This window comes from Haemaphysalis longicornis, unplaced genomic scaffold, assembly GCF_048455015.1.
Source record: "Haemaphysalis longicornis isolate Haplotype H1 unplaced genomic scaffold, Haemaphysalis longicornis Haplotype H1 scaffold_1, whole genome shotgun sequence".
NCBI classification, from domain to species: Eukaryota; Metazoa; Arthropoda; class Arachnida; order Ixodida; family Ixodidae; genus Haemaphysalis; species Haemaphysalis longicornis.
This window is the reverse complement of record NW_027526203.1, coordinates 227,430,068-227,451,052: the sequence shown is the minus strand read 5'-3', so window position 1 is coordinate 227,451,052 and position 20,985 is coordinate 227,430,068. Positions and strand designations below refer to the sequence as shown.

At 46.2% G+C, this 20,985-nt stretch overlaps 1 protein-coding gene across 1 annotated transcript in view; it reads left to right on the top strand.

Annotated features, from left to right (window-relative positions):
• The first annotated feature begins 3,026 nt into the window (after window positions 1-3,026).
• LOC144142501 (nose resistant to fluoxetine protein 6-like) overlaps window positions 3,027-20,985 on the top strand; it is a 90,885-nt gene continuing 72,926 nt past the window's right edge. The window contains exons 1-2 of the mRNA XM_077674055.1: window positions 3,027-3,925; window positions 17,002-17,213. Coding sequence (XP_077530181.1) covers window positions 3,643-3,925; window positions 17,002-17,213 — 495 coding nt within the window. The 5' untranslated portion in view covers window positions 3,027-3,642. The remainder of the gene's footprint in view (window positions 3,926-17,001; window positions 17,214-20,985) is intronic.

Genomic DNA, 20,985 nt, shown 5'->3' with positions numbered 1-20,985 from the left:
ACATGAATATTTTACGTAGACATGACAATATCAGAACTGCGCGCCGCTGTCCCTATTACTCACATTTTCCACTAGTTCATGCAGCTACAAGAAATAAAAGAACAGTTAAACGCGTAAAGAGAAAGAGAAAGAGAAAGAAGGTACAAAATGCCTTCTCCAGGGTCCTTTCGAAATCAATATTCTTTGAGTGGCGACCTTGCAGTGATTCCAGATGTTCGTTTCAGCATCCATAATTTGTTCTGCAAATGAAAAGTTTTCAAATTTCATTAGTCAGTGTGGGATGCGCGTTAATTTTTGTGGGTAGGAAGGAGAATTGGGAGAGATAGTTTTTATGTTAAGTTTAAAACTAACAGCCAAGCGATGTGAATACGAGTGATGTATTTTCATTTTGTTATTGCCCACAAAGAGCTCGGCTGAACGGTGATCAAAAGAGGCATTAGACACATCTTTTAAAATGTTCTTTTACAAGGCATGAATTGTATGTATATTAGTGATTCTGGTGTTGCCGCACACCAAATGGCAATAGTTAATACGCGAGTAAAATAACAAGATCTAGCGAATTATTTTACTTCAGTGCGTAGTATGGTCTTGTAAATAAAAGTTATTTCCACCTGTTCTCGATCATTTTGATTTCATGCGATTGATATGCCCATCCTAAGTAGTTTTTTTTTTGTGAGGATGACCTGGAGTGTTCATACGCAGTGACTACCTCTATGGCTGAAATGTTGTACTTAATGGCATCGAAAATATATACGTGCATTTGATGTTGCTTTGTTTTTGCTTTGCTTCGCTATCCGCTTTAGGGGTTTCGAATGGCATCGATCTGTGTCCTAAGTTTTTTGCTGCCTGGTCGTTCCCGCCGCCCTATAATGACTAGGACAGTTTATGACGACGGTGAATTTTGCTGCGTGTCTGTTCGCTCACTGGGTTGCGTTCTTCCGCTCCGTCCACGTAAGCTAGCGCTGGGGAACGCCTCCAAAGGAGGCGTTTCCGTTTTGCGAAGCCGGCTTTTTCGCACAGAGGGCTATTTAACGCTTTCGCATAAAAGTTGGCCCACTGTTGTTCTTTTGAATGCGGGCCTTGTGGTTGCTCAGTTTTTCTGGTTATTTGGAGCAAAGCAGACGCACCAACTGTTTCATGCGTGTTGTCCTAAGTCGCAGTGGCGGAGCGACCGTTTTGTATTCCTCTACCAAAGATGCCACGCCGAATGATGAGTAAATTGGAGGACATTTACACCACGCAGTGCGGGTGTCTCCGGCCCAGAATTTTCGGCCAACTGACCCGTAGTACACAGGTTGTTACTACTTCATTATCCAGAGCGCAGGTGCAAGGTGTATTTGGACGTCAGGAATTTGGAAGGCAGCTCCTACTAATTTTTACTTGTGCATCACCATATATATTGCGACTTAAGAATTTTCTCAGCAATATACATTTCGGAATTATTCCTACGTCGTTTCGACTCCTGAGGACTTTGAGTATTTTCTTGCCCATGAACGCTCGCCGATTATGAATGCATGTTTTAATGCGAGCTCAAAACATTTCTTACCAGTGAATTTTCCTGCTGTTTACCATTTTCGCAATCAGAAGAACCTTCTAAAAACAGCGTCTTCCGAACACCGTGGATGTGGTATACGCACAGTGCATTTTTGCGGTGTGTGTGCTGCATTACGGTATGTTATGTTTGCCAAATCTGTGTTGAGCATTTTTTTGCCAATGGACTGCGCGCTTACAATGGTGAAAATGTAATTCGGTTTTAATATCTGAAAGTTATGAGACACTCCATTTTTCTACTGCACTATAAATGTCTTTTAGTTCTCAGCGTTTCACATATGTCAGTATACTAATATGAGAGTTGTTTTTTAATGAAAATCTTTAACTTAGAGTAAATAATATAACGTTTACACACATAGCTTAAGAAGAATTGTATCTGTAGCCACGTTATTTCATTTTGTTTGTCTAGGACAATTTTATCATCTATAGCATGCGCAAGTGGTTCGCAGGTCTTTTTGTTTCGCTTCAAATGAAGGAATTGATCAACTTTCCTCAGGCTGCATCATGTCACGGACGCTAATGTTGATAAGTACACGTTGTTCGGCAGTCACCCTGATCTCATTCGGACTCAGTGTTGCTCTGAATGTGGCATGCTGTTGTGGGCTTGCACAAGAAAGCTGAAACTTCTCTGTTTCCAAATAAGGAGGTTAAGAAAAGTTGGTGTTCAGCAATGTTACAGCAAATTCTCAACACCTAAAACTTTTTCATAACACAATGAACAGCAGCCATATCCACGTAGCATACATTTTCTAAATTTTGTATTGGAAACAGTTCAGTAGCGTCCATTAGGCACGTAACAACCTGGCACTTAATTGTAGCGCGCCACAACATCACTTGCTTTTCCAAGTATGTCAATACTGCAATGTAAATAAATACCTCGTAAATGCATCACTGGGACATTTTCAGCGGGAACCTTTGCGATGCTGATATGCAAGCTTCCCAAGAGTACTTGATTTCAGGTTAGTGGCTTTTATTAAAGCAATGTCTGTTAGAGGCGTTAAACATTTACTGCCTATTTCTCCTGGGTGTTACAAAAGAAGAATGGTTTGATGGACCACTCGTATTCCTTCTTTAAACAAGGAGCTTTAGTTCAAAATGGCAGCGTTCAGTCTTTGAAAGTAGCAGGTCCATTTTCTCTCTCTCTCTGTCTGTTTCTGTCTGTCTCTCTCTCTCTCTCTCTCTCTCTCTCTCTCTCTCTCTCTCTCGCTCACTCTCGCTTTCGCTATCTCTGTCTCTCTTTTTGTGTATGCTGCTACGCCTATGAACAGGGGCCAGGTTGGCGAACGTGCTGAAGGTCGTAACACGCCCGTGGCGGCGCACACATGTATATACATGAGGCGGACCTGATAAAGCGCTCCGGGCCGTGTCGGTGGGGCCTCAGCGAAAGAAATAGAAAAACGGCACCGATGACGCTCAGTGTGACGCAACTTTCTGAAGCGGCGGACTGGCGCGGTACAGTTCAGTTTCAAACAAAATTGCGCTAGGAAACGTGTTCGAGTTGCAAACCGCTACAGCAACCAGCTCCCCAATCGAGTGATCGCGCGTGCTGGCAAGGGAAGATAGGCAGTTCACCGTGCGAGTAAACAGCAGAAACAACACGGTGACGTGAATTAGCTTAATTTCAGGAAGGAGGCGAAGGCTTTTTTGACCCACCTTACGTCATTCAGCGTGGATCCTTCTCTCACTAGGAACGTGGGGCACGGGAAGGTCGTAAATGTTTTCCTGAAAAAGAGAGGGCACTATCGTCAAATCACAATTCCACATTAACTCGCCATAGAGGCCACCAAGGCGTAAGTCACGTGAGAGGTCAACCTGAGAATGACGATTGGCTTTCGTTCAACCCCGTACTTTGCTCGGCGACTTTTAGTTGGCACAGACGTTAAACAACAATACCACCAGCGTTCCTGCCAGTCAACTCTTTATTAGTGCAGTGCGAACACGGTGAGCAAGCTCTCGCTTTCCGCGCTATCTGTGGAAGCGTCCGTTCGTAAGATCATTTTGTGCAAATGATCTTTTTAAGCATTTAATACTGTATATTTATTCCGCATGTTTAACAAGAAATCCAACTAAAGAAATAGTCCTCCCGCCAACATGCTTTTCTCAACCTTACAATGGCTAACTGGCGTCGCATGTTTGGTTTGCGTGGCTCCCTGGTGCAACGCATTGAGTGCTGCCCCTGTAAGTGAAGTTCCTCCCGAGGCGACCGCTCAGTCAAGCCTGGTGGACTCTATGCGTTCCGCCCTCGACAATGTGCTGGACCCCGCTAACCCGCTGGCACGAAAACTTCTGGAAGCCGAAATGTCGCCCACCTGCGGTTTGGGTCTGCTCCGACTGGTACGCTCCATTCGAAATCTGGAACCCTGGGCGCTACGAAGTAAGTACGTGCCGCACCTGTTCAGGCTTATGCAAGACAGTTGTGTTAGGTTGCAGGCAGTCAGTTTGCAGTTCTGTCTGCGTTCGTTTAGACAGAATCGCAAATCGGCGCGTAGAGTGCCATCTCTTGCGAAAAACGGCACGTACCAGTACCCTATTTGCTTTCACAGAGACAGTGATTTCCCCCAGTGCTTGCAAGACTTGGCTGGTGGTATCTCGGCGTTTTTCACCTTTAACAATACTAGTTCCCTCCCGAACGTAGCCACGTTTTCTGCTTATAATGGCACTGTTTCTGTGCCTACCCAGAACATGTCATTGAGTTCACACCTGAACAGCCCAATATTGTTGGAACCTCATGGTGTTTTATCGTACAAGTGTTTCCGCTTTCTCCGCTTCTTTGTCTGCTTATTTCTTTCTCTCCATCTGTATTTCAGAATACTTTTATTGCGGCTAATCAATCAGCTTCTACTCTAAAGCTTTTACGGACCAAATTTTGACGCCCGTTCTGAGCCTTCAATAATTTTACATCGCTCAGGCTTGGGGAACTTCATTATTATCGATAGGGAACCCTCATTGCGGACCAACGACTACTATTCGGAAGGTTTAGTATCCAAAGCATAATGGCTGCCCTCATAACCTCTCTGCTCCAATAAGCATACTCCACCAAAATGGCTTTCCTAATATGCGGGACTCTCGTCTTGGCGCCAAGTTTTTACTGGAAAGTGGTCATGCATGATTCAGAAAATATTATTTTCCTTTCTGGATCTGTGAGACGATCTGCAGCCAAATACGCCAGTAATATTTTGAGGTATTGATTTAGCGGAATTAATTTTCGCACCTAATTCTGGTACGCTAGAAAGTCATCATCATCATAATTATTATTATCATCATCACCAGCCTATCTACGCCCACTGCAGGGCAAAGGCCTCTCCCATTATTCTCCAATTACCTAGGTCCTGTGCCAGCTGTGACCAATTTATCCCCGCAAACTTCTTGATCTCATCTGCCCATCTAACTTTCTGCCGCCCCCTGCAACGCTTGCCTTCTCTAGGGATCCACTCTATTACCCTTAATGACCAGCGGTTATCTTGCCTTCGCATTACATGCCCTGCCCACGTCCATTTCTTCTTCTTAATTTCTACTAATATGTCTTTAACACCAGTTTGCTCCCTGACCCACTCCGCTCTCTTCTTGTCCCGTAATGTTACACCTATCATCTTCCGCTCCATTGCTCCCTGAGTCATCCTCAATTTAAGTTGAACCGTTTTAGTGAGCCTCCAAGTTTCTGCCCCGTAGGTGAGTACCAGTAAGATACAGCTGTCACACACTTTTTGTCTTTAGGTACAATAGGCTGCCATTCATTATCTGAGAATGCCTGCCGAATGCACTCCACCCCATTCTTATCCTTCTAATTATCTCTGCCTCATGGTTGGGATCTGGGGTCACAACTTGGCCTAAGTAGATATATTCGCTTACCACTTCCACTGCCTCGCCACCTATCTCAAACCGCTGTGCTGTCCCGAGGCTATGGAGCATTACTTTAGTTTTCTCTATATTAATTTTCAGGCCCACCATTGTATACGCTGCTTGTCCAGTCCGGTAATGGTGTTTTCCAAGGCGCCTTTGGAGTTACCTAGCAAGTACGAACCTCTCAAATAGGGCGCTTTTTGTACAGTCTAGGGGAGAACTGATTTTCGCATACACCCCAACAATTTCTCCGGAATACCCAGGCTCACCAATACGGTACAGCAGAGCTGTTGCAAAGGCATAAATACTCGGTCGGAAATATACAGTGAAACTTTTTTACCCTCGTAGGTAACGTTTCCCCCTCTCATTGGGGCAGTAAAGTCAGTTAAACATATTGTCTAACTAGCTCAAAAAACCAATGTCTATAATTCTTTGGCTATGGCCTCAGTTTTCTAAACAATTCACACTCCACGCTAAGGTAGAAAAAGGGCTCTCGAAAGGGATTTTTTTCTTGCACCATCCTCCCTGCCGATGTGCTGACGGTGGTAATGAAGGCACGCTGGTAGGTCCGCTTGATTATGTTTAACAACTGCGATCATATTTAAGCTGTACAGCCTGTACCTGACGAAACAAAAATTTAATAGGAATGGCGAAATTAATGAACATCTCAAATTGCAAACCGGGCTTATTCGGCGCAGCAACAGCGAACGGTTCTCGATTTTTTTCTCTTCTTCCGCTAATTACAGGTGAAATAAAGCTCCCGAATTCCACTTAATTGTCGTACAATAGATGACGTGGGTTCAACAGAGGAATGGAGCCACAAATAAAATCTAGACACATAGACATCGGTGGCCCTTAAAGGGGCACGGACACAAAATTTTGAAGGCGAGATAACTTCGGAGATAGATTGGTGGGAACACATATACATCATCTGCAAAATATCAGCGGCGAATACAGCCTAGAACATATTTAAAATCAATTTTAAAGTGTGCGAAACGCAATCGAGCAGCCAGCAGAGGACCACGCGCAATCGACATCCCGAGGATATTGTGTAAATAAACCACATCCAACACGTCACGAGTTTGTGTTTGCCGCTTCCGCACTGCCGGCGTTTTTCGCCGGCTCGCCCGGCTCGCCGCTACAATCGGAGGGCCGGAGGGCGGAGCTTCTGCTCTCGAGAACGAACGACCCGATCGTTGGCGGCGGAGGCGCCGTGATTTCGTCAGCTAATCGGGCAGCTGGCCGCGACCAAAGTTCTACAGCGATTTTAGGCACTCTGTTTCTATTACTGTTTATTACCATTGGATGCGAAAACGCGCCGGAGGCACGAAAAGCCCACTGCGCTAGCCGCACGGTTGCTGTGCAGGCGGCGGCCACGGCCGCGAAGTGGCCCAGGCCGGCGCAGGTAGCTCGAGTGATAGCTTGTTACCGCTGCACGAAATTGTCCCCAAGTCCCGACCATGGTGGCTTACATGAGAAAGGAGTTAATGAAGCGATGGCGGGTTGCATTAAAACTTGTCATCTGCACCGCTTACGAGATCGGCACTCGAATATCCGCCGCAGTGCTAAGCCGAACACATCTGTAGGCGGACCTGTAGGCAGACCGGCCGGCTGCTCCCAGCGCGCGTCTTGCCACCCACCGTCTCGAGCGTCGCACCTCCTTCTTTAGCCGCGGTAGCATTTGCACTCGCAGCGCCTGCGTCACATCCACGGTCGCTTTTTAATTAAGCGCCACACGAGATCAGTACGTGGGGGCATTCGTAGAAACTGCTGTCGATGCGGATTCGACAGTGCTACGGCGGCTCTGCTATGTGATATCCCTCCGACGGTCACGTGGTCAGCTTTGTTCCACAAAATCCATCGTTTCGCGGCACTCGCTGAAACCGAAACTGCGACTGGCCGCATTGAAAATGCCTCTAATTAAGCAACCGTCGCACGCTGAAGCAAATGAGGTTTTTACAGGTTATAAGTAGGTCACCAGCTACTTATCGCAACAAAAAAAAACAAGATGCAAAATTTTTGTGTCAGTGCCCCTTTAAGGAAGCAACAAAAGAGCCCATAGTGACGAAATGAAAACATTCTCTTTCGGCGGGGAGGCGCATCAAGAAAAAGTTTGTAGCTTATATTTTAATAGGCCAGCCTTGTTGGACGCGGGTTCAATTCGCGGCCGTGGCGGACGCATTTCTGATGGAGGCGAAAAGAAAAACGCCTATGTGTGCGAGTTTCGTCGCATGTAAAGACACCCAGGTGGGCAAAATTATTCCGGAACCCTCCACTACGGTGCGCCCCATCGCTTGCGTTGCGTCGGCGCGTTAAACCCTACAATCAATCAATATATCCCATCAGCATGTCGAAAATGCTGCACCTTAATTGTTCGCATTTCCTTTGTTGCTGGGTGCCTATGGCTGACAAGGCGAACACGAACTCGCATACAAAAGGCATAGAGTTGCCGACTTAGATTATTATAAAATAGTGCTAAGATTCAAAAAGTAAATGTCCTGCACCTTCTTCCACACCACACCCTTAAAGGAGCCATGAAGACAAAACACAAGTTTGTGTTGTTCTTCGAAAGATTTCGTGTTTTGTAGTGCCCCCAACGCTTGCCCGAAAGCAAACGATGCTTTATTCACTGAGAAATTAATTATGTAAGCTAAAATTTTGTTTTTCCCGCTAAATCGTGCGTTTTCGTGGTCTGAAATGACATCACAGGGCCTTGTTTACCGTCAGTGAACCTAGATGGCGCCACCACACCGCGGCAAGCTGTTTTCTGCCTTTGGTTTGTTTGTGAACGTATTAGTACCAGGCTTGTTTTGTTCATGGAGACAATCGTTTCGTGAAACATGGGGCTCACTCAACAAATACGGTCACGTAAGACATCGTTGCTTGCATCAATCGGCCAGTGTCGTCTGATACAACCGCAAAGTCCCGCAGTCCTGTGCAGCTAAACCAAGCATAGTGCGCGCAGTACCAACAGCAGCATACGCATCGGTGCTTGTATATTTTTAGGTGTGCTTTCGTAACTTCCACTGTTTGTCCCACCATTCTTAGGGCTTTCAAAAGAATGTGCCCTAAATTTAAGCGCAAATAGCTCGTTCGGCAAGCTCATAAGCTCTGCCTAATTTGCGTTTGCTTTTGCCGCCCTTCGCCAATCGCAAAGCTGTCTGGTATGACATCATAGATTCTGTTGCGGGAAGTGAGGTAGTGGGTAGCATGGCCATTCCCTTTTTTCCTAATTATGTAGCTTATTTGAGCGAAGTTTACGTTAAAAGGGGTGTCAGTATGATTCTCACGAGGCAATCTTCTAAATGAACCGAACTTGTGTTTTCTCTTCCTGGCTCCTTTAAGTGGTCAACCATAGCAATGAAAAGAAGGAGGCGAATGAAAAAGTACAGCTGACAATTTGTTTTAAAAGTTGAACTATGCCACCTCAGTGGCGACAATAAATTTTGGCATTGCGGCATCCAGAAATAGATAATTTTCTTCAGTCAAACGGTATTGTTGTTCATGAAATTCGCTCCCTTTAATTAATAATCGGTCGTTAGGTGAACTGTGGCCAAGCGGGTACGACAATATTTTTAGATGCGGAGCGTCTTATGCTCGGGGGTATGTCCCACGGCGTCGGCGGTGGTCCGGCGTCCGCACACCACTTGCGCATGCGCCACCGTCGTCATCTTCCCATCATAGGGGAACCGTTGAAGACGAAGATGGAGAAGAAGACAATCTTGTGCTCGGGGGTATGTCCCGCGGCCTCGGCGGTGGTCCGGCGTCCGCACGCCACCTGCGCATGCGCCACGGTCGTCATCTTCCCATAGGGGAACCGCTGAAGACGAAGAAGGAGAAGAAGACAAAGCTGCGAAGAGGAGGGCGTGTACGTTGCTGTCGCCCCGTCCGTAGCACTTCTGATGATGATTTTGGCAGGATGCCCCTAGGGATTGGCCTAGGGATTGGCCGCATGCTTCGCTTGACTCCGGTTGTGATTGCGCTTAACTCCGTGATTCTTCAGATGAAGTAGGATGGAAGCAACAGCCCCGTCAGTGAGTGTGCTGACGCAATTAAGTGAGCGCATCAGCGCAAACACTAACAGACCTTTAGATACCACTTCAATCTCGTCTCACTCGCGTATATACGCATGCAATAAGGAAAATTACACCCATCTCCCCGAAGGGAACCATGAGTAGGATTTATGAGCATTACGGGGTTCACTGAATTTCCACCAAATTTGGCTAACGAACATCACGGAAACGCAAACGGAACCCCCATGACGCCCCGCATCCTACTCATGGTTCCCTTCGGGGAGATGGGTGTAATTTTATTCCACAAGATGGGACAGTTCTGCGAAACCATACGCGACAATCAGTCGCATCCGTTTGTCATAACACTATTTATTTGGTTGGAATTAATCAGCGTGGCAAGAAATAACGGGCTTTGGCGCTTTCTATGCACGTGCACCATGATTTCACTTCAAACGACTGTTCCCGATTTCGTGGACTTTTTAGGTAAATAACAAGTGGCAAGGTCGCTGTAAAAAAGTGTAACAGACTCTACTTTTTTGTTAATAAAAAAAGCTTATTCTCTCCGTCTGTCTGCAACGTAACCATATTGCAAGCCGTTGCGCAAATTATCTATATAATAATACGCCTACCATAGGGACAAAAATCGCAGGTTCAGCACGCTTAGAAACGTTCTCTGTCGCTGTCTAATGCAGCGCAGCTGAATTTCCCCACCTTTAAAAAGAGCCTGTGGAATATCACTGCACAATACCACTGCCAGAACTAACAACTTTAAAGGTACACTGAAGTGAATTTCCGGAAATCTTATTTTTAGCAGTGATGCGCATTTCAAGCCTTTATTTATATACGGTATATTTGGCTCTTGGCCGAAGGGCAAGAAAGAGATTGCAACGTGCACCGCAGTGACGTCACACTGGTTTGCAATGTGTTGCGCTCAGCCTTTGTCGTGAGGTATCCCAACACATTGCAAACCAGTGTCGGTATTCGATTTCATGAATGATTTAGTATTTTTGTGTGTTCACGCGCATGTTTTGGTGACTAAAGCTGCTGGAAATTTGCGAAGTTTAGCCGTGCCGATTTGTCATTGCGTCGTATTAGCCTACGTCAGCAAATCGTAGGGACTGACAATGCGAGGGAAGCAGCCGCTTACAAGTCACTTGTCTGGTTAAAAATGCAGTAAATCGGCCGCAAAAACTTGGAACTTGGGCTACGCATTCTGAGGTGGTGTTCGGTTCCCGGCCGCGGCGGCTGCTTTTCTGATGGAGGCGAAAAGCAAAAAAGCCCGTGTGTGCGAGATTTCGGAGCACGTTAAAGATCCCCAGGTGGTCAAAATTATTACGGAGCCCTCCACTACTGCGCGCTGAGGCGCCTGAGCAGCGTCGGCGCGTTAAACCGTATACAATCAAATCCAATGTGGCAGATAATTACACGATGCTTGAAACTCACTTTGGATTTTTTAAAGGGCCCATACGAGGAAAATAATGTTTGTCTTACTTAAAAAAAACACTTGAAAACTCCCAACTCCCCATCGTTGTTCCGAAGGACATGGTTGTCCCAAGAAAAAAATCACTTGACGAATACTATGCTCCCTAATGCGAAATATGTGTGCAGCGCTAACTGCAGTCTTCTTGGTCACGGCGCATATCTGCTGCGTCTCAGGAAGTAACCGAATGATCGGCGAACGCATGACAGCGCGGGCTGCTCTGCCGTTATCTCGTAGCGCTTCGCTGCTACCGAGCATGTTGTTGAAATCGTGTTTGAACCTCCCGCGCAAATGTCACGTGGTTCGGATGGGCAAAAAACGGGGAAGGAGCCTCGCCAAAAGTGTGAGGGGGAGGGCGTTCCTGACTGGCGGCGCATGGCGAAAGTGTGAGGGAAAGGCAGTAAGACATACTAGGAGATCACGCCTTCGCAGCACGTCCTAATAACTCCCCCCCCCATCATTAGACGCCCCTCCTGCGCTCGCTGGCTTGCTCGCTCGGGCGCCAAAGCACTGCGCACTAAAAAATTCATCAGCAATTACTATTCTTCTTACTGCGAAATTTGAGAGCAGCTGTGTCAGTATTTTATTTTGCGATACGTTGAAGGGAATGATTTGAGAGGCACATGCAGGTGAGTACAGGTAGCGACTCCTCTTTAGTGTCTTATGATTCCGATCTGATTATAGCGTTTTACGCGCCGCCGCACCGCAGGCGATGAGGCGCGCCGTAGTGGAGGGCTCCGAATTAATTTTGACCACCTGGGGATCTTTAAAGTGCGCCGAAATCTGGTACACACTGGTGTTTTTGCTTTCCGCCTCCATCAGAAAAGCTGCTGCTGCGGCCGGGAATCGAACCCGCGACCTTATGCTCAGCAGCGCAGCGCCTTAGCCGCTGAGTCACCACGCCGAGTTATGTTATTCACGGTGTCGAACCAGAACCGAACTGAACCGAAAACCGGAACTTAACCGGTATTTTTGCCGGAACTGAACCAGAACCAGAACCGTTATTTTTTGAGCACGCTGAACCCGAACCAGAACTGAACCGAAAAAGAAATAACGGTTACCGGTTCATGCCGAAACGGTTCGACTCTCCGTTGTTGATATTGCACAGTCAATGCAATTCAGACCTTTTTTTTTTTTCACGTACCATCAACTTCGTACCCGCTCGCGCACTTTCCCCTCCACACAATTGAACACTATCACGCTCTATGTAACAACAGGGGAAATGAATGAGCACCAATGTAGCAATGGTCTGTTGCTGCTAGAAGCGCGAGCGTAGTGCAAGCTGGCCAAACAAAACGTCATTCTCGGCAGCTTGCGAGGGATATAAAACCACTTTGCCCTTCCCTAGCTGCGACTTTATTCGAGCAATCAGTCTGCAAGAGAGCTCCACTGCGCAACAGCGAAAGCCCACACCCGATGTGTGCAAACTTTTTTGCATTTCGTAATTTGTTTAAAAGGTCCGACACCTGCAAATTGTTAATACTTCACAAGTGTTACCGCAGGAGCTGCTCAGTGGCTAAACCATTTGCTGCTGATGCAGCTTTGTATCTTTCAGATCTGCTTTTTTTCGAAGGTGCACGTGTACTGGCTGCCCAACTCGCTACATTACTTCTACTGGTACTCGTTCCGGAGGGGAGTACTGCTGCGGACGAATTAAAGAGCGTCTACCCAAACAAAGTCCCATCTTATGCTCTGCGTGTCAAATTTCCTTTTCATTTTGTAACAACATAATCTGTTATAAGATTCCGCAATGTAGCACACAGAACTATGGCCGGGGGTCAGGCGGTACGATGACATACTGATTGTAATGCACACATCCGGTATAGCTATTGCAAAAGGAATTTCCATGGTCAAAGCAATAATGCAGTGGCTGAGCGTTAACTAAAGCTTACTTTTAGCAAAAGTAAGTCTACCTTATCTAATTCATTGGTAATATTTATGTGCGTGTTTTCGGATTTTTCTGTTTCGTTACAAATATAAAAATGTGCGCCAATGGTTTTAAGCGCTGGTATTTGAACGCGCCAGAACGCAGGCCGAAGTTTAAAGCTCCAAGGTTAGCGTGATGGGCGATTGCATAGCGGCGATTGCGATTTCAACAAAAAAGGAAAGGGCAGAAAACATTCCACCGACATATCCCTTGGCAGTGGCTTTATCAACAGAGAGAGAGAGAGAGGGAGAAACTTTAGTCACAGTTGAAGTGAGCATATTTGTGATCGGGGTCTTCAGTCCAAGACTCCGTTCGCTAGGACAACATAAAATCTGGGCGAGAAAGTCGGTGGTAAATCGTCGCCACTTCATCTCTTTTTTTAATATCTCGTAATCGTTTAACGTTTTCTTTGCAATTGCGCCACTGCCTTTGGGGAAAAGCAGCATTTTGAATTTTTGTTTGTATTTTGATGTGACTCGTTTTAAACTACTAATTTTTTTTTTTTTCTAATTTCATTGATAATTCAACTCATCGAACCAGTTCGCGAACCGGTTCAAGCTTCGGAACCGGTTCGCGAACCGGTTCGGTACGTGATTTTGTCGAACCGGAACTGAACCGGAACGAAACGATTTCGCCTTAACCAGAACCGTAAACGAACCGGTATTTTTTTCGGTTCGACACACTGGTGTTATTATTGAAAGACGCTGTAAGTTGAGTGGCTTTCGTAGAAAATGCCGAAGTGGCTTTCGTAGAAAATGCCGAAATGCGTTATGCCGAATTCATCGCCAAATTTCTTGTAATATTCGAAGCGTCCTTGTTAAGCAACACTACCACGTGACTGGAGGATAGCTAGAGTCATCCCTATCTTTAAAAAAAGGGATCGATTAATTCTGGATAACTACCGTCCTATATCTTTAACTTCAACATGCTGCAAATTATCATATCATAGCCAACCGTATTCTTGAATTCCTTGAAAGATACTCGGTTCTAACAAGCTTCCAACATGGCTTTAGGAAAGGCTATTCGACTGTGACTCAACTGGTCACCGTCACACACGAGTTTGCAAAGGCCCTTGTTAATAATGTTCAGGTAGCCAGAATTTTTCTTGATCTTAGCAAAGCATTTGACAAAGTTCCTCATCCAAAATTAAAAAATATAAATCTTCCGGAAAGTTTGGTAGCATGGGTGTCTAGGTATTTGATGAATAGAGAGCAGTATGTTTTGATTGATGGTCATGCGTCGAGCTGTCTTCCCGTCACATCCGGAGTGCCTCAAGGTAGTGTTCTGGGGCCGTTGCTGTTTCTTTTATACATCAATGATATCGTCACTGTAGTTGCACCCACCACTCATATCCGGCGGTTTGCAGATGACTCCAGATGACTCCAGATGACTCCGTGAAATCTCCAGCATGCAAGATCAAATAGAACTTAACACAAACCTGGACAATATATACAGTTGGTGCAAGGAATGGGGCATGGTTGTCAACGCAGAGAAAACTGTTTCCCTCCGCATAACGCGTAAAAAAATCTCCATTCGAATTTCAGTACACACTGGGATCGTGCGTGGTGAAGCAAGTCAACAGCTTCAAATACTTGGGCGTAACGTTTACTAATAATCTTTCCTGGAACTTGCATGTGTCCCCTTCCAGGCCATGTTGCATATTATGCCTTTTCCACCAAAAGTCAATCGCACAATGCTTTACAGTCAATTTAAATAAAGTTTTCATAAGAATGCAGCATCACTATGGGTTTTTTAATTTAATAAGAGCCACATCCAAACTTATCACCCCAATATTGCTCAAATTCACGGCATAATTTCTAATTACTTGTGGCCATAAACTTACCATACCGGACATGTAAAATATATCATATAATAGTTTGGACGGTGCATCAATTAGGTCGGGTAACAAACTTCCGGTTGCTTCCCAAATTCGCGTTAGGTGGATCTGGCTCCTTTCGAAAAAAAAAAAAAAAACCGCCGCAAATAGTATTAAGCATCGCGCTACTCTGTGTCAGCACTCCCGTTATTGGTTAAACATTAAAACGAAGTTATCGGATTCCGAGTCAGGATCCCAGCGTTACCATTAAACAGCACCAGGCACGATTTTTTTAAGGGGGGGGAAGGGGTGGCTTCGGCCAGCGGTCGCCAATCGCATAAACGAATCCTGTAACGTCATAACGGCAGGGCGATAATTATTTGATTGATTATGAGGTTTAACGCGCTGACGCTGCTCAGGCGATGAAACGCCTGTAGTGAAGGTCTCCGGATTAATTTTGACCACCGGAGGATGTTTAACGTGCGCCGAAGTCTCAAACACACAGGCGTCTTCGCTTTTCGCGTCCATCAAACAAGGGGGCCGCCGCTGCCGGAAGACCAGGGTGATAAATCAGCTGGTGAAGCGTAACTACTTCCCCGGTTTTCCTTGCTGTCCGGGTTAATTGTTTGATGTTTGCGTTATTCTTACCGCTATTTAGCACTGTTTTGAAATAACCAAACTTGTATTTTGCCGTCGTGGTCACTTTAGTACTCTTTTCTTCCTCGCACAATGACTAGTTCGAACAAACTGCCGCATTACATAGTTTTGCTCTAAAATTACACTAAAATATCTCAAAAATTTCCTGAACTGTTTTTTTTTTTGACGTTGTGAGGTCTTATGCCGGATATTTGACTGTCATCTTCCCATACACGGAATAAATCTAATTCGTCAAGTTTCTCTCTAAAGCGAAACTTTCTATGTCTCACTGATGTCGTACGTCGCGTCGAAAACGCACTTCAGGAAAGGCAACTTTCTCTGACGATGATGATTGTCGTGGGTGAAGTGAAAGAAAAGAGCGCCGCCCGTAGTCGGAATCCAACCGGGGTCCCTCGCGTTATGAGGTCGGCGTCTATCCAGTTGCGCCATTCCGACACCTGCGAAGCAGTTCGGATTTGGAGATGAGTGCATGGACTTGCACTCATCTCATGGACAGATGCGCATAGACAAAATGAGCTTAGTTGAGATGAGTGCATAGACAGGAAAATATCATTCGCTCTTCCGTCTAACAGCGACGATGGTTGAAGCGAACCTTTCTTCGTGCGAAATCAAATGGCGAAGGGTCAAAGCGAATGCCGCTGAGATCAAAAGTACAAACTGTGTGCGAGTCAAAGTCAAAGCTCCACGATTCAAAGTCCAATTCGTCTGCAAGCCAGAGTCCAAATTCAGACGACGACCAAGGAATCCTGCACGAGAAAGCTTCGCGTCCAACCATGGTCGTCGTTAGACCGAGGGGTGCATGATTTTTTGTAACACTTCACCTTCCTGCTTGGGGCTTTTTTGGGGGCTACTGTACTTTATAATTGAATTAAAACCGACAAATCATGCTCCTTTCTTTATTCCTGCATATACACCATTTTTCACTGTGTTATTCCTCTGTATCGCGGCCGCGATTATTTGGCAGCGCCGGTTTTAAGGGGCTATTAAGACAAAATACAAGTTTGATTTATTAGAAAAACTGCTTCGCCCCGAGAACAATACTACCAATTTTATCGCAAAATTCTGAAAAATAATAGATATATAACGAAAACTTGTCAAGTAGTGGCAACTCCCTTGCCACTTTCCGGCAACTTTTCTATGACGTCGCAGAGTCTTGTTTGTGCGATTGGCGGCCGCCAAACTAGCCCATCTCTAGACGCATGACTGGACAACTGCAATGAGGCTTCTATTTCTGTTTAATCACATCACTAGAATGCAAACGTGCAGTTCACGCATTAAAAAATATGCTTTTAGGGCTAGCCCATATGACGTCATTCCTTCCCACAACACGTCACTGTAGCACAAAATTTGAATGTTTTTCAACACTTCCTGCTTATTTTTGCTAAAAAGCGTCTCCCCTGATTGGAGCGAAGCTGTGTAAGGTACCGAAGCCTAGTTCTTTCAGATTAAACAAAGTTGTATTTTGTGTTCGTGGCCATACATTAGGCTAAAACGTTTTCAAGTCCTTTAAAGAGCCTCTAAAGAGGTTTCAGAAGAGAGATGTGAAGATGCGGTATCATTAATTTCATTTGTAATATCTTTTACTATTTCCACGGTAGATTTACTTCTGTCCGTGCACGTACTCAGCAGAACAGGTCTCTATGCGATGGTGTGGTTGCTTTTATGATGCTTATATCTCTTTCATTGTTTCTGTGTTTCTCGCCTGTTTCCACCCAAGTATTGGACGCCACTGGAAAATACCCAACGGGACTAATTGAAGGTACAGTAGTGGACCTCGGTTCGTACGACGAGTGCGTAGCGACTGTGCTGCGGGACAAGTACGGAGTGACGAAAACCAGGGGCCAGTACTGCGTTCTTGAGCTGCGCGTTCCAAGCGACGACTTGATGACGGAGCACTTCGTTCCAGCCGCCGCAATCACGCACAAAAGGGTACGTTTTTTTAGTTGTGAGAACCAAATTTGGTTTTTAAAATGTCCATCGTTTCTCAATGCAACAAAATTAATATAAAATTGCCCATGAGTACGCTTCTTTATAATGTGAAGTTTGAGCTTAACTTCTTACATTTTGTGGTTGCTGTAACTTTATGTTTCATTGCCATGGCATACGGCTTCAAATGACTCCTGAACAAAAAGCAATCACAACAAAAATCAAAATGGGATGTTGAGTAAGTGGTTCTGAAACTCCCTATGAAAGTGTAATTCCTACACACCCGTCTGCAACGGTGCTGACGCGGTAACTTATCACCAGTGCTTCCTTCGCGGCGCAAAAACCTGGGCCGCTTTCAGAGATAAGCCTCCCCACTGTATACCTTGACTACAAACCTCTTCCAAATTCTCTTAGCAACGTGCCTTCTCTTTGCAACCGTAGTGATGGCTTTAATCAAGCAGTGGCGCACAATGGGAGTTTTTTGCGTGAGTGTGCAGGTATTTTTAATATAACGGCCGCTTTCCCTACTATAAATAAATTAATAAATCTGTAAAGTCTACTGGCAAGGAAACCGCTGAAACGAATATTTTTGGAAGACGCTCAACAACCTGAAAACTAAAAATTTCTCTCTCGATAAAGTATTTATAAAGCTTTAGTTAATTTGCATTGATTCGTTTTCTGGGGCAGAGGGGGAAGTGTAAGGGGTATGCTTTGTCCAGAAGTCTCTGGGCCGTCACTACCGGCCATCCAGCAGAAGCCGGTCGTGGAAATCCGAGCTGGCAAGCGTGCCCTCCCACTGCTCAGGGGTTGGTGTAGACATGGGAGTAATGGAACGGATGAGGGAGCATTCCAAAGTCATGAAGAGAAAAAAAAATCATGCACCGCTTCATATAATGACGACGACGAATTAACGCGAAGTTTTGTCATGCGGGATTTCTGGGTTGTCGTGTGAGTCGGGACTTTGCCTCGGAGACCGTTTGGACTTTCATTCGTTAAGCTTTGACTTTGACTCGTATGCAGTTTCGACATTTTATCAGACTGGAATTGACTTTGACCCTTCACCATTTGGTTTCGCACGAAGAAAGCTTCGCGTTCAAACATCATCTTCAGTAGATGGAGGGGTGCATGATGTTTTCTGCCTAATTTTGCACGGCGATGCACCGATTTCCAAATCCAAACTGCTGCGAAGCTGTCGGAATGGCGCAATTTGATAGACGTCGGCTTCATAACACGCGGAACCCAGCGTCGATTCTGGCCACGGGAGGCGTTTTTTTCTGTTTCACTTCATCCACGATGATCATATTCGCAAGAGAAAGTTGGCTTTCGTGTAGTGCGTTTTCGACGCGACACACGCCATCAGTGAAACATAGACAGTTTCGCTTCAAAAAGGGAATTCAACCTGACTGACGTGACGGCCTACAGCATTACGGTGGTTTGATACCGCGAAAGTGGACATTTGCGTTTCTAGACTGACTCAACTTAAGTGGCCCCCTGTATACGCTTAGATACATTTTTCACGCGTGTTAGTGCTGAAGGAATAAACGATCACGTTCGGTTACCGCTTGAAGGACACACTCGCAAGCACAAAACCCAAACGAAATATGCCATGACAAACACGCCGAAGCCAGCAACATTATCTGGGAAGAGCAGCCGCCTAACGTATGCACCATTCCGAACTCGTTAGCGAAAGCGATGAGGCAGGAACGATACTGCCTGGTTGTCACAGAAAGTTGGGCCAATACATTTGAAAAGTTGTTCTCCAAAACTTTCTCTCGTCGGTGCCCCCTTTGAAGGACAGGGTAACGATTCTCTCCCTCACGAGGGCTACCTTTTTCATCCTACCAAGAGCGGGTTCGGTACAGGTGGGGCTAATGCTTATGGGCATTGCCACTCACCGCAATCATTCTACTATACTACGTCTTCCTCGTATCTCATTACGAAGGGAATTTGCAGCTGTGATCTCTTATGAGATCTTGCTCGCACTCCTTCTTGTGCCAGAGCGCCCGGCCCAAATTCGTTGCACGGGGTGACGCGCCGATAGCGAGGCCGATTCGCGCCTCGACCAAACCGCCCGCGGATGACACGCCCAAACTTTCCCCACCGCAGAGTCGCCTCTCCTTTTCCCTTCGTGGCGGCTCGACCGAATCATGCATCGGGCGATCGTCCGGTGGCCGACATGCCGCTAAATGCCTGGAGACGGCTCCGCTGAGACGGCGACGGCGTCGCCTTCCCTTTCCACATCGTGGCGGCTCGGCTGACGCAACCGCTTCGCCGCCATTAGTCGGATTTCAAACTTCAGCCAGCGAGAGTCCTGACTGGAGCGATTCCAACTTCTTGGGGCTGCAACCAACTCCCGAGGGGTCCAAAACCCCTCGGGAGTTGGTTGCAGCCCCAAGTTGGTTGCCACCAAAACCCGCCCGGAAGCACAGCGAGCGCGGCACTTATCGGCAGCACTTTTCGGAGGCACCGAATGGAGACGTGTTATCGCCTCTGTGCCAGTCATGTAACTTTTTTGTTGCCCTTGTACATACTGAATATAAATGTTGCTTTAACTGTTTGTCGGCTCGAGAACTTCCTCGCTCTGCTGTGCGCCGCGTCGATAGCGGACGGAGCAAGGCAACGTCGCTACACCGGGGGCTGCACTGGGATGGCCAGTCTCATCAGAGGTGGCTGTGGTGAGAAGGCTCAGTGCCAACAGGGGCGAAAGTGCTGTGATGGCTGATTTACAACTTTGGTCACAGCGGTGGGATGCCCAGTCCCAACATCCTCTTAAAAATATGTTTAGCGCAAACAACCAACGACAGCACACAAGAGAGGAGACGGGAGAGGCGCTAACTTGCAACTGAATTTTATTCACCGCTGGAGCCGGTAAATATAAAAACAGGAGCATTCGCAGCATGCGCCACATTAAGAGTATCACATACGCATAGGTGTCAATCAGCGAAACGCTCGAAAAAAGATTTATCCGAGTTAAACAGGACCAACGACGGATCGCTGATACACTTATCGCCTTTTTGCTTGATATAAAAGGCTTGCAAGAGTTCCCGTGCTGTCACATCTCTGCCCCTGCTAAGAATCTCAATGTCACCAAGAAGTGGCTCACACCTCGCAATGTGCGGGTAAATGATCATTTCCTTTATTCTTTACCGACAATTGATGTTCCCGTGCTTGGTCGTTGATACATTGTTGAAACATAGACTTTTCCACATTTAAGTGGAATCTGATATAAGACGCCTATAGCGCAGCACACAAATTGCCTAGTGGGCTTCTTGTCGCATCCATGCTTTTGGCGCCCATTGTAAGAAGTGCGTGCGCAAAGTCGGGCCAGCTTACGCGACGGCGAAAACAGATTCCACTTAAATGAGGAAGAGTCTATGTTCGCCACACCGGCCGATCTATCAATGACCGAGCACGGGAACATGAATTGTCGGTAAAGAATAAAGGAAATGCTCATTTACCCGCGCATTGCGATGCCTGCAAGTGTGAGCCACTTCTTGGTGAGATTAAGATGCTTGACAGGAGCAGACATGCGACAGCACGGGAACTCTGGGAAGCCTTTTATATCAAGCCGAAAGGCGATAAGTGTATCAGCGATACGTCGGTGGTCCTGTGTAACTCTGAGAAATCCTTTTACGAGCGTTTCGCTGATTGACACATGTGCGTACTTGTGATACTCTTACTGTAGAGCATGCTGCGCATGCTCCTGCTGTTGCTATATTTACCGGCTCCGGCGGTGAATTAAGTTCCGTTGAAAGTTAGCGCTTGTCCGTTCTCC